We start from the raw sequence: 13,114 nt of genomic DNA on the forward strand, positions 1-13,114 counted from the left end.
CTCTGAATGTCAAAGCACAGGGAGAGCATCCAGTGGCGATCAAACCGTCGTGATGGCCGAGGGGTTGAAACATCTCTCAGTGCTTCTGATTCAAAGCCATGAGCCTTTCATCACTTGTATGCTTCAACTTGTCTTGCAATTCGTACCATCAGCAACACGTTAGCGGCTGTTGTGGCGTGGCGTGGCTGAGACTCCGCAAGTACTGTGATGGGGTCAATCATGGCTTTTCGACCGAACCGGAATGCTGGATGCACTTTCATGACATTGTGGAGGCGAAAAACAAGGTGAGGCCTTGAGGGGTCAACGATCAAAGTAGTGGCCATGTGGAAACACCCGCGCCTCTGCATCTGTCTGCGGGTAAGGACAAGACCATGACCTCAGGCAGCCCCCTTGCTAGCAATCACGCAGTGCAGAACCCCTGCTGATCATCGAGATATGCTGAGCCAAAGTTTGATTAGGCATCTGGGTTGTGAACTCCCTACATGGGCGCTTATGCAGAAGCGAAAGACATGCATTGAAGGCATCCTATGAGCGATGTGGTCTGATGGAACGTTTCATGCACCTCATATGTTCTGTCTCTTCCTCGTTATTACAAGGCTCGCTATTGCATCAATCGGTGAGGAAAGAAATACGACGGTGGTGCGCGGTGAAGGACAGGCGTGCAACCATGTCAGTCGAGAACCCAACCCCCCCAGGATCGATCTCGCCCGCTCCGCCCTGTGCCTATTTCCAGCAAGCCGAGCGCCAAGCAACGGAGACGAAGATCCACCCAGATTAAGCTTACATACGAGACCAAAAGTGTTCCCCAAAATCTGACGTAGGATTGGCGGGTTTGTCTCTAGCGTTGACACCCTACTCCACACAACACGGAAGCCGGAGGTGAATACGAGCTCGGGGCCTCGGAGCTATGCCGATCCAAGGCTCAACGTCTGCCGCCAGGAACGCACACTGCCGCCGCCCTTTACGCGATGGCAGCCTGGGGTATCCTCTCCTCGACCACCTGACCCACCACGCCTTTGCGAACAGCTGACATCTGCTCAGTGGGGAGATGTTAACGAGGATCACTCGGGGACCTTTACGAGCCATGACGACGTTGGAGAACGGAAGCGACGGTAAGCCCTGGTAAGCCCTCAAGGTGCTCTCATGATATGCATGTCTTGGACGACCTGTCCACTCCGCCAAGGTCAAGATCTCTATATAAGGCCGAGGCTGCTCTATCAAGTCAACATGTCCAGCTCTCTACCTCATCCGGCACCCTCACAGTCACATCAACCCTTCAAACCTTATACTGCTCCTCTAAGAACTCATACACCTTGAGATCATAATTATAATTCCATAATCAAAATGCAGTTCACCACCGTCTTCCTCTCCGCCCTCGCCGCCGTCGGCTCCATGGCTGCTCCCCTCGAGCCCAGGGCCGAGGCAGTCTCCATGATGGCCCAGGCCACGACCTGGACCATCACCAACTTCAAGCGCGCCGTCAACGCCGACAACACGGTCACCACCTGGACCTTTGGCATCAACAACGGCCAGACCACCACCCCCTGCACCGAGGAGGTTAAGGGCGCCAAGTCCTCGACCCTCAACGGCGGCCCAGCCACCTGCGGCCCATACACCGTCACCTCGGGCTGGTCGGACCAGTTCGGCCCCGGCAACGAGTTCACCACCTTTGCTGTCGTCGACTACGCCGCCAAGCTGATCGTCTACCCTGCCTACACCGACAAGGAGGTCGCTTCCGGCAACGTTGTCACCCCCGACAAGAGCTACACCCCCTCCAAGCTCGGTTAAAGCCTTTGATAGAACACTTCTACGACGGGTACCGCGGTGGCGTTACTATGAGATCACTTTCTGAGGAGGATTGGACAAACTTGGAAGAACAGTTTGACATGAAGGTCTATTTATGAGGGTTTTGAAGTTGGAACCACATACCTAAACTCAGTCTTGAAATCAAAAAAGCGTCACAAAACAACTTAATTTTCCTGCAAACGTGATGATCTCATTTTAGTGACCACGAATTCTGTTTACCATTGATCTAAAATATATCTACAGCAATAAGCCAATTCGTTGAACTGAAAGTTATTCTAGTTCAAGGTTGTTGCAAACATAATGGACAATTGTCACATATCATCTGCTTTGGCTGCTATAACAAAGTAGGCCTGACTATATAAGTCTTTGCATGTGCCGAAAACTACCTAGATCAATTAGGGAGGTGCCTCTAGTTCAGGTACGTTATGGTCTGACATCAGACACACCAATTGTTTTGGGGCTAATTAACAGTTTTGGCCCGGACGACCTGCGTCTCCTACAGCTCACGCAATGCCGTGGCGTGCTGCCATACTATTCGCCCCAGTCAAAATACCTCGGCTTCTTCAGTCGCGACTTGCGAGTTGCAAGATCCACCCGCTGATGTGTCATGGCCGCCTCAATGGGTCGACTCGTGTCCGATGGCCGGACCGGTCAAGGCCGATTGTTCCTGGAACAATCAGGCACAAAAGACAGGACCTGCATTTTGCAGTACTGTATCGAGCAAATGTTGGCCCATCTTCCCCTCTCTTGGGATGACGTTGTGTAATACCGTTAATCTATGCACGAGAACATCAGTGGAGCAACGTTGTTGATCAACACATCCTCCGGATTATCGGAGCATGCTTACCTGCGAGAGGTGGACCTGAGTGGGTCCGATCCGAGTGCAGAAATACGATAGAACAAACCGACCGGGGTTCCATGGGGAGAACCTTGCAACCTCTTTATTGTGGTCCTCAGCTGAATGACAACTCAACCGCCCAGCCTGTTGGACCACTGAACACGACAATCATGCCGCTCTTTCCGTCTTGGAAGTGTGCTGATTGAGTATGGGGACTTTTCTCCAACTAAAAGACGGGTGACATTGGATTTTGAAAATAGATATGCCTCAGAGGTGCCTTGTGTTGAGCTCATGTATTCAATCTGACCATGACACAGACATCACTGTCAATCGTCTGAGCAATTTTTGAGCATCTCCATAATTAGAAAATCCAATTTCAACACTATAAATATATCGCATGTCCTTGAGTTTAGTACGTCCCGGCTGTTCCGGTGATGGGAAGTCCCTCCGGCGCGCAAATGAGCATTTGACAATGTCGAAATGCTGTAAAACAGCGGCATTCTGAAACATTGCATCACTCTTCACAGGTAAGCCAAAGATCAGAGTTGCTCGTGGTAATAGTCATACTTGGGACCAGAACTCGTCGGTGCGAGCGAATTCCAGAGTGATACTGCCTCTCATATTTTTACGTTGAGCAATTCAAGATGGGCTTCATTGTGCTAGTCTAGTAAAGAGGGAATGGCACATGTGGCTTGTTCGAATGAGTGTCTGCCCATATGCAAGAGCCCTTAGAGCCCTTGCCAAATAGCCAATGCAATGAGTGCATGGCCGCAGTATCTTTCAGCTCAGACCTGGATTTCCTCAACCTGCAGGCGGCGGAAGCCGCCCTTGTCCGCAACGTTGCTCTGCAGCTCCGCCATGCGCTTCTGGTCACCCGTAGGATCCTGCGACTCCCCAGCCAGAGTCCACTCAAGGTACTCGTTGGTGTAGTTGGGCTCAAAGTCGGCGCTCAGGACGCCGAGGCGCTTCCCGTAGTTGGTGACCTTCTGCCAGTCGCGCTGGACATTCTTGAGGTCCTTGGAGAAGTACGCGAAGCTCCGCTCGAAGATCTTGCGGTTGAGCTCCGTGCCCATGACGGGCTTGAAGTCGACGTACTCGAGCCAGGCCTTCTCGGGCTGCTCGAGGACGAAGTCGGTGGCGCGCTTGACGGCGCGCAGGAACGCGCGGACCTTGGCCGGGTTCTCGGCGACGAACCTGTCGTTGCCGATGTACAGGATGGAGCAGAAGCAGCAGCAGCCCAGCTCGGCGAGCTGGTCGATGCGCAGCATCTGCACGTCGCCCTTGGGGCGGCCCTGGGAGGCGAGCCACTCCTCCAGCTCGACCATCTGCACGTTCTCCAGGCCGATGCCGGCGTCGATCTCGCCCTTGATGATGGCCTTGGACACGTTCATGCCGCAGCGCACCGCGGTGTAGTCCGAGGGGGTCATCCCGTAGTGGGAGGTCAGCTCGTCGACCTGGATCTTGCCGAACTCGCCGACATAACCGATGCGCTTGCCCTTGAGAGTCTGGAAGTCGGTGGTGATGCCGGACGACTTGAGGTAGACGACACCCGTGAAAGGCTCGTCGAGAAGACTGCCAATGGACGTGACGGGGAAGCCACGGGCTTTGGCCTACGCATTTCTGTTAACCTTCTTGTGGCTCCGTGTCTATTGTAGCAGAAAAGACCAACATACAGCAAGCGTGTGAATCATAGCCTTGTAACCAAGGTCTACTTTGCCGGATCCGATGATCTCGGTGACGTCCTGGAGAGAGACTGTGGTGAGCATGCAGCACGAGATCATCTTGTGCAGCGTATGGACTAACGCTTGGGTCGTTGGGCTCAAGCAGGGCAACCTTGATGCCCTCTTCCTTGAAGAAGCCCTTTGCCTGAGCGAGATACAACGGCGCATGGTAAGGCGTAGCGTGCCTGAGACGGGATCATGTTATCAAAAGCTGCTAAGGTGGCCATTCAGAAATGCCCTACCAGTTGGTGAGGAACGTAATCTTGTCAGTCGACATCTTGCAAGTGTTCCGAGTAGGACGGAAAGCTGGGATGGTCAGTCTGGTCTATGCCATGGGAAGGGGAGGGGAGGATTAAAGGTCCACATGTCCTTTCGCTGGTATTATCCAGTTCAAGTTCAACCGGTATTTCTCAGATCGACTCTTCCGCTTTGAATCACATGCTGATTTCTCTTGACCATGCGTCCGACCTTGTGTCGAATCCATGGGCATGAGAAATACAGCAGGTATCGCAGCAGGTAGAGCCAAACACCCGGATGTGTACTTTTCACCTAGTTACCTTGATCTGGATGATTCCATGGCGAGAGATTCCATGCTTCCTGAGGAGGAACACCGTACTCTCAGTAAGTTTTTGATCAAAAGCGAGGGGTGAAAAAAGTTATGGTATGGAGTTCGTGGAAGGAGAAAAAGCCTCAAACTGTGGACGAAAGGAGGGGAAGCCTTTTTATACATTTCCATGAAGTCATTGTGCTTTGTGACCATGCGGCATCGGACTCGTCATGGCATAGTGACGAATGACAAGTGGGCTAGCTGCTGTTAAACTCCACAGACCTAACAGCATGGTTCAAGCCAAGAAAACCCGCAAGCGCGCTTCCTCGCGGGTACAAGCGGGCCAGAGCAAGCTATCGTGATATGCTGAGCCTGAATCACTGCAGCTCGATCGTCGCAAAGCACTTGTGATGCTTGATTTCTCGAGCAAATTTGGTTCTCGCGGTGCTGGTGCCGACCGGTCTGTAAAGCTTTGAGATAAGCTAGAAGCCGCTCAGCATCCTGATTGGCCTGGGCTGAGTAAGCGTCCTTTTAATACCGCACGTATCGAGTCCTCAGTGCACGAAATCCAGCAGAAATGCATGATACGGTGGAGAAGCTGGTCAAAACGGGTCTCTAATTACTCAAATGGAATGTGTGGAAGCCCTGCAAGTCCAACGATCTCGGCCATTTCGAATACAATACTAAGGGCTGTGACAGAGTTTTAGGTGCGTTGGCCAATAGCTAGGTCACTAAAGAAAAAGGCACCCAGAAACAGCCACTTTAACGGGCCTGAAGTACCTATGCACCCCTTCTTTTCTATCCCATCTATTATTTAGGTATATTGAAATAGTGTAACTAATAGTAGCTGCTGCTAGATAGTACAAGGTAAAGAGAGGTATGACGTTTTAAATCTAATATACTCAAGGTTTATATTTAAATAGCTTACCACGGCGAAATGCGTTTGCCACAGCGAAATGGCTCGCTACAGTGAAATGCTCATAGTGAAACGGCCTGAATGTACCAAGGAGTCTAAATATTCACCGAATGCATGTGCTTAGGGCTACTCATAATATTCTGTGAGAGGCACCTATGGTGATCTTAGTGATGAGATTACCTGCAGATGAGTATTGAGTAATAGTGGTAGCGGCGCGTAAGGCATAGGAGGCCTGATTCTTACTGTATGAAAATGATAGATGTACATGTATAATTAGGTTACTATATGAAGAATTCTCTGAGATAAACACCGCTTTCCCTGTTACAACATAGAGGTATGGGTCTCACAAAAGTAAAAGTGCATTGCATCTGCAATGAGTGCTACGCCTCAGAGGTGCTTATTTCCAGCCGGGTTTGCGGTTCTGTGTGGCTTGTCTCGGGCAGTACGAAGGAGGCGTGCTGGCGTAGGCTGACTGCCATGGCACGCAGGTCTCGGCGACAGGGCGCAATTGGCGACAGCTAGCACTGTGATAGGACAACACCCGTGCGCCCGAGATCTGGTGCGTGGGGGCTTATGACACCGGTGAGCAAGATCCACAGCACTCTTGACTTCTACTGGCAGGACTGTTGGCTGCAACTAGCTCCTGCGTAAGCCTGTGTGCTACACAACCTACCGTTCCAGGTATCTACGTGCCTAGCCTGGCCGCGCTTTCGGCAAAGATGCGATCAGTCAATCGGCAAAGCCTCATAATAAAGGTGCCTGACTGCTCAGTCGAAGCAATATACGTCACGCCTGGGTCTGAAAGTGACTTGTTCGGCCCCAGCGGCAATTGAGCTGAAATTGGGATGAAGACTCTGAATTTGTCTTTCACAGTCGACATTGTATCCCGCTAAGAGTCGATTTCTTATTTTCCCTCAGTTACTATGGCAGAAGCAGAAAGTTACGTGACCTCGATTTGGGCTGTGTCCTGGATCTTAGGCGTCACCATCGTTTGCATGAGCGCTGCTCGACTGTGGTCCCGCTTCAAGATACTCAATCAGCCTCATTGGGATGACCTCTTCAACGTTTTGGCAACAGTAAGCACTCAAGACTCGCTGTTTTTCGTCCTTTGCTAAGCAGCTGACTGTACCCAGGTGTTTGCTGTGGCGTGCACTTCACTCGTGACAGTGGGCACATGCTACGGCCTCGGACGTCCAGGGTACACCATTGATAACCCAAGTGATGTGTCTAAAGTCATCAAATATACAGTAATCGCAGTATCTTTGAGCGCGGTCTCCACATCATTTGGAAAGCTTTCAGCGGTAGTCTTCCTCGTACGGCTGATGGGAATAGCTGCTCCGAGATGGCAAGTTGGTACAGTATGGGTTGTATGTGGAGTTATGGTCGCTTTGAATATCTTTTGTTTTTTTGTAACTGTTGGGTTCTGTCATCCTGCCGCCAGGCAGTGGGATCCATCCGTCGAGGGATGGTGTATGGACCCAAAACTCCGGTATGAATTAGCCCGCGCTGTTTCATACCGTGGCTCCTCGCCAGTTCCGAGAGACTCGGTTCACCGGCTGACAAGTAGCCCCCTTTTCAGAGTTACCGCTGGCTATGCAATTGCCACTTACCATGCTTTAATGGATATCATTATAGCAACATATCCCGCGTTCCCGATACGACATCTAAAGATCAGTTTTCTCACTAAGTTTGGCTTGTGTTTGCTGATGGGAGGCGGCTGGTTGTGAGAACGTTCCAATTCTCCCATATCTCCTTATTCACGAAAAGATATACTGACTGCGTACATTTTCATAGTGCTGCTGCTGCAACCTTTATGAAAATTTCTTATTTCAAAGGAATGCTCTCTGACAACGCTGATTTCAACATTGCGTGGTCACCCTTCATACTTTGGAGCATGTAAGCGAATCACTAACGTCCAATATCGTCCATTCCTTGATAATAGTGACAGACACTGATCCTCAAAAATTATCACAGTGCAGAGGTACGCAGATTCTCACACGTTCCATTACAAGGCCATCTGGATGTTTCAATTGGTAGCTGACAAATTTTCAGATGGATGCAATTATCATCTTCGGAACCATCCCTACGCTTTGGCCGCTTTTGAAAGTCTTTTCTGGCAAGTGCATCTTTAGGCCAAGGAAGATCGCGCGTTATGAGCAAATTCAATACGCCCCCGACTGCGAAGACAGAGGCGAGGCATTACATCTATCGGGCTGGAGGCCAAATCGCAAACCAGGCCCAGCGACGCGGTTGTTGGAGGAGGTAGATGGCATGAGAACCACCTTTAGTGTGACAGGTGGTAGCTAGGACTCATGAAAGCGCCAAAGGCTTGTGACAGGGGTCTAATCCGGTTACAGGAATGATGTAGGCGAGGAACTGCGCCGGCTAGGGCCATGCTCCGGGCACAACACAACGAAGTACGTCTCGCATAAACAGCAGTACAATACAGAACAGGTAGACCGCTGGGGAGGCTCGGCTACGCTCGAGTCACAAACAATGGTGTCATGATCCGGCACCAAGATATCGATTCCGCCGACGGCGCCACCAACTACATCAACAGGGGCGAGGGCCGGGCACTTGATCGAGGGAAACAAGCACCACTTACCCGCAAGATGAAAGTATCCTGGTCCTAAACCCCGGAGCAAAAAGAATGCCAGTGACACAGCTGGCGGCCTACTAACGGCATATAAATGGCAGCAAGTCCTCAACTTCCCATTTAGATTCCAGCGCCCACCAATCTCCCGCGACCAAGCCCCCGCGACCAACCCGGCTTATGCCTATCTCCCCGGCAAGAACGTCGTGTGTCAGGACCCTCAGTTGGCTCGGGCGCCTGATCATCTTAAATACAACCACCACCCGTACTTTTACCGAATTTCGCCACGATATGAAGCTGCTCAATACATGCGTCAAACGAGTCACGGCCCTCGTTTCCGTTGCGGCCGTTGCGGCAGGCCGTGGGTGGGCTGCTCTTATTCTCTCGGCCCCTGGATCACGACTCTCGTCTCGTGTCCTTGCGACTGCTGTGTTCCGGTGCAGTCGAGTCAGTGCCTCCATCACTGCGTGCTGCACAGAACATCACACGTGTTTCCCGTTTACAAGCTTGGACTAGTCCAGTGGCTAGCTTCAGTGGTGTTTTACTCTACTCGATAGACTTTGGGACCGCCCCAGCGGGTCCACTTGAATGCGTCACCGACCCGGAGAGCCTCGATACTTGACCTAAGGAATTCATAGAGGTGTCCTCCATCTAAACCCCCGAAATCTGAGGATAACGCGTTGTACTCTGTTGTCACAATGTCCAGCGCATGCCCACAACGCGACTTGACTTCCTCTTCAGGGATATCCGGAGGGATATCAGGTCGGCCCAGAATCGTTTGCACTGCCTCTTGAAGCACAGATCTCAGATCAAGGCCGCCGAAGCCGAGGAGTGAGAGGATCAGTCGTAGCCGGGCTTTGTGTTCCAGTGACAAAGCAGAATCTCCCATGTCCCAAACGGCGTTGATGAGCATACTATTTTGCTGCTCTTCGGGTGCCTTCAAGATAACTGCAACAGTCATTCAGCTACCTCTGCCGAGGGCGGATATCAACATCGTTCTACCCCTGCTGTTGGTACTGCATAAGACATCAGGGCAGATTAGCACGACCTTGCCGGGGCGAGTAAGCATGGCGCCTGTTGCAGATCCAGAAAAGAAAGGCCGGTGGCATTTCACCAGATTTTTGGAAAAAGACATACCTTCCCTCCTGATTTTCCATATACACTGCACCATGAGCGGTCACTCTGCCTGCAAGCGCCATAGCCAGTTTAAATTTAAGAAATGAAAATGGCCTTGGAATTACTGGGAATGTTTTAACTAGTAGACGTGGCTTAAACGTTTAAATCCTCGACCCTCAGACGCAAATTCGCCACCACTCCAGTTTGTGGTACACAATTAACATATTCAAATCGCGCGTCCCCCTCCCGTAGAACAGAAACCTCATGCCATGTCCTAAACTTCCTGTTGCCTCCAAACGTCTTGAAGTGTGACATCGCGCCTTTGTAAATCGCAAGGTGCGATCGATGACTCTTTGCCCACGTTTCAAGGTGTTCCAAGCTGGTGAAGAACCCCGCCCCGCACGTTTCCTTGCGGTGCGCGAGGCCAGGCCGGTAGATAAGCTCATCGTCATCGTTTCTGAGGTATCGCAGGCCTAAGGCTCCGGACTCCCGGGGATGTGTCCGCAGATACTCCAGGCCTGCCCGGAGCGTAGGCTCGAGCTTCTGCTCGTACGAATCGCTTTCCTCCACGTCGCAGTTCTCCCAAAATTGGCCCGAACGGATGTGAACAACATTTCTTGGATTCGAGCCGCTCAGTCGCTGGCCGAGCCCTGTCGGCGTGATTTCAGGAGTAGTAGGGGAGGAGGTGGGATCTGGATCGAAAAGATCGTGCGCCGAGTCCGGGATTCGGTCCCTTGCTGCTCCCCAATATGCTGACAATGAATGTTCGGATGTGCTTGTTTGGGGCAATTTTGCTAGACCTGGGAGATAATCCAGGCCGGAATAGTTGGTCTCTAGTCGCTGAGCGGCTGTTGTGAATGCCTCCAGCCATAAGCCAATGTGATTGCGGCCGGGAATTTCAAGACTCCTGTGCAACGCGGCAAGAGACAATCCTTCTAGGGCCTTGTGGAAGAGTTCGGCGTCGGTCCAGTAACAAACCCAGATGACAGCGTCTTGTGTATCATTCCCGTCAATGACGCGACAAAATTCAGATGCTGAGGGGCTGGTTTCACATGTCAGCCATGACTGAATCTTCTCGACAGCTTGAGTGCGAGCCCTCTCAACATCAATGGTGTTGCCATGCCCATGCTGCTGGATTCCGACGTAGGCAGTGTGTACAGCTTCAACCCCGTCCGGTAAAGTGAGGAGCCATCTTGGGATTGGGAGCCGGTGATTGAGGGGTTTGCGTAGGGGGTAACGTCGTGTCGGGCATGCCATGTTTAGAGAGCAAGTCGAAGGGGGATAGAAAGGGAGCAATTCGTAAGTACGAAAATTACAGAATAATCTCGATTAATGCTAATCAAGGTCCTTCTCCGGAGACTGAGCCATGTATTTACAGTTGAACTGCGGGGCATCAGGCGACTCCTTTTGTATCAACCTTTGTGAATAAAGTTTATCCGCAATAGCCGCGCTACCCGCCAGAGCTGCGTCACTACCCGCAAGATCAATCAGGATGGCCCAACTTGGAGTCAGCGTACGCCCACCCAGCTTCCAGCGTTGGCCCACCCAGTACAAAGAAAATTAGCTGCATCCGCTCTAAAATGCAAGTACTGCGGGGTTCCCAACAAGCCAGGGTAGCTATTTTCCAATTTAAGCAATACTTTAAAAATACAAGCCTAAAAAGCCCAGAGCGCCCAGAGGGCCCCCGAGCCCCCGAGCCCCCGAGCCCCCAGAGCCCCCAGAGCCCCCAGAGCCCCCAGAGCCCCCAGAGCGCCTAGAGGGCCGCAGAGCGCCTAGAGGGCCGTAGAGCGCTTAGAGGGCGCAGAGGGCGCAGAGGGCGTAGAGGGCAAAAGTAACTTTTAAGTTGTAAATAAAGGGGTAGCTATGGGACCCCTTTAGGGTAGCTATGAAACCCCTTTGGGATAGCTATAGCTATGCTTTATTAAATAACCCCGCAGTATCAATATTTTATAGCATATGCAGCCAATTTCCTTGTACTAGGTGGGCCAACGCTGGAAGCTGGGTGGGCGTACTGTGGAAGCTGGGTGGGCGTACGCTGACTCCCCAACTTGGAGTCTCAAGCCATTCGCGGTTAGTGGATAACTCAGCAGCGCCAAGGACGTGGAGGCTACTGAGCATGCAGTACTGCGCTAATAACTTGGCAATATCGTACTTATGGTGACGACCCTCACCATGAAGGTAGGAGTCTTGGTACACCACTGTGCAAAGTATCCCGCTTAGGCGTGCCCTTAAGCTCAATCGTAGCCTAGAAGACTGAGCCCTTAATAGCAATGTAAGCTCGCCGTGATCTTGCGAATTTCCATTTCCAAGATCATTCAGACATGTTCCAAATCAATGAGGTGATCTGTCGAATAGAATGCCCAGGTGAGTTGACCGGTCAACAGAAGCCATGCATTCCATGCATTCTGACATTTTAGACTGGCCGGTGTAACATCATCGGCAACTTGGCGTGTTTTCATTCGCAAAACCGTCGACATGTGTCTCTTAGCGTCATCCAATCAATCATTGAGGTTGTTGCTCCTTCACACGCATCTCGACAAACAGTGTCACACATTTTGCAGCCAGCCACACTGTCAGTGTCTGCCTACAGTAACTATTGGAGGCAGGACGTCCCATTTCCACGCCTAACGCAGTCCGTGTTTCATCACCATACAGGTATAAAAACACAACATCTCTTCGGCACATCGTCGTGACCCTCTGATGAGCCACAGAGGAACCAGTACTTGCAATAGTTTTCACTTAAGATTTGATCTAATCTATACCAATCCTAAATTATCATTGCAGCCTTATACAACATGTTTTCCTACAACGCCAGAAATATTCAGACGTCAGAAGATATTGAACGATTAATTCGTGAGACACACCTTTGCAGGCCTTGCTCTCTTCGCTTCTGCGACCGAGCAGCTGCTGCTGACTTTTGCCTGCATCATGATTCATGTACAAGTTTGTGTCAATCATGGGAAGCAGGGTGTCGGCTCTGTGCAATCTTGAAAGATAGATGGGACTTCGAAGCTGCTAAGCAGGTTGCTGAGCCCAACAAATGGCATTCAGAAACTTGTCGATCCTTCCGCAACTCGGAATTACTTGTACTCATCTTTTCGGGAAAGTCTTTAATCTGTGGTAAGTACTACAAAGACCTCGTTTTTGTTTCAACCAGTTTAAAACAACGAAGAATTTCCGATATGATTTACTCTTTTGTATTAATTTCTCTACTAGAATTGTAGTTCGCAGTTCAGCCTTACGAGCATGAAGTTCGGGGTCCAGTTTCCAATAAAGAGTATATTCATACTGCCTTGCAATGGTTCCAATCTTGCACACGAAACACACATCCTCAGTGCGACAGACACAGAAAGCAACACGTCCGAAGGTTTTCTCGTCCGAGCAGACTACTGTACTTTCCCATCCATCAGACTGAGAAAGTCCAGCTTGTTGAAGTTCAAATGGACCAGATTTATCAATATGCAACACTCAGCCACAGGTGGGGCACACCTGAGCCTCCGAAACTATCGTGCAACAGCGACGGTCATCGAAAGATCTCTTACAACACGATGATCAAAGGCGTCTCCACTTCAGACCT

At 51.0% G+C, this 13,114-nt stretch overlaps 3 protein-coding genes across 3 annotated transcripts; 1 reads left to right on the forward strand and 2 right to left on the reverse strand.

Moving 5' to 3' along the window:
- Positions 1–1,344: 1,344 nt before the first annotated feature.
- On the forward strand, positions 1,345–1,788 carry INS49_010771 (uncharacterized protein; the record flags this gene model as incomplete). The annotated part of the gene is made up of 1 exon (XM_043171494.1): positions 1,345–1,788. The coding sequence occupies one exon, from the start codon at positions 1,345–1,347 to the stop codon at positions 1,786–1,788; it is 444 nt and encodes a 147-aa protein (XP_043023239.1).
- Positions 1,789–3,429: 1,641 nt separating this feature from the next.
- Positions 3,430–4,642, reverse strand: INS49_010772 (uncharacterized protein; the record flags this gene model as incomplete). Its single annotated transcript, XM_043171495.1, has 4 exons — positions 3,430–4,254; positions 4,318–4,386; positions 4,448–4,550; positions 4,608–4,642. The coding sequence occupies 4 exons, from the start codon at positions 4,640–4,642 to the stop codon at positions 3,430–3,432; spliced, it is 1,032 nt and encodes a 343-aa protein (XP_043023240.1).
- A 5,048-nt stretch (positions 4,643–9,690) lies between these two features.
- Positions 9,691–10,794, reverse strand: INS49_010773 (uncharacterized protein; the record flags this gene model as incomplete). The annotated part of the gene is made up of 1 exon (XM_043171496.1): positions 9,691–10,794. One exon carries the CDS (start codon positions 10,792–10,794, stop codon positions 9,691–9,693), a length of 1,104 nt encoding a protein of 367 aa, XP_043023241.1.
- Between the last annotated feature and the right edge of the window lie 2,320 nt (positions 10,795–13,114).

The sequence above is a fragment of the Diaporthe citri genome (assembly GCF_014595645.1).
Source record: "Diaporthe citri strain NFHF-8-4 chromosome Unknown scaffold_5, whole genome shotgun sequence".
Taxonomy (NCBI): domain Eukaryota; kingdom Fungi; phylum Ascomycota; class Sordariomycetes; order Diaporthales; family Diaporthaceae; genus Diaporthe; species Diaporthe citri.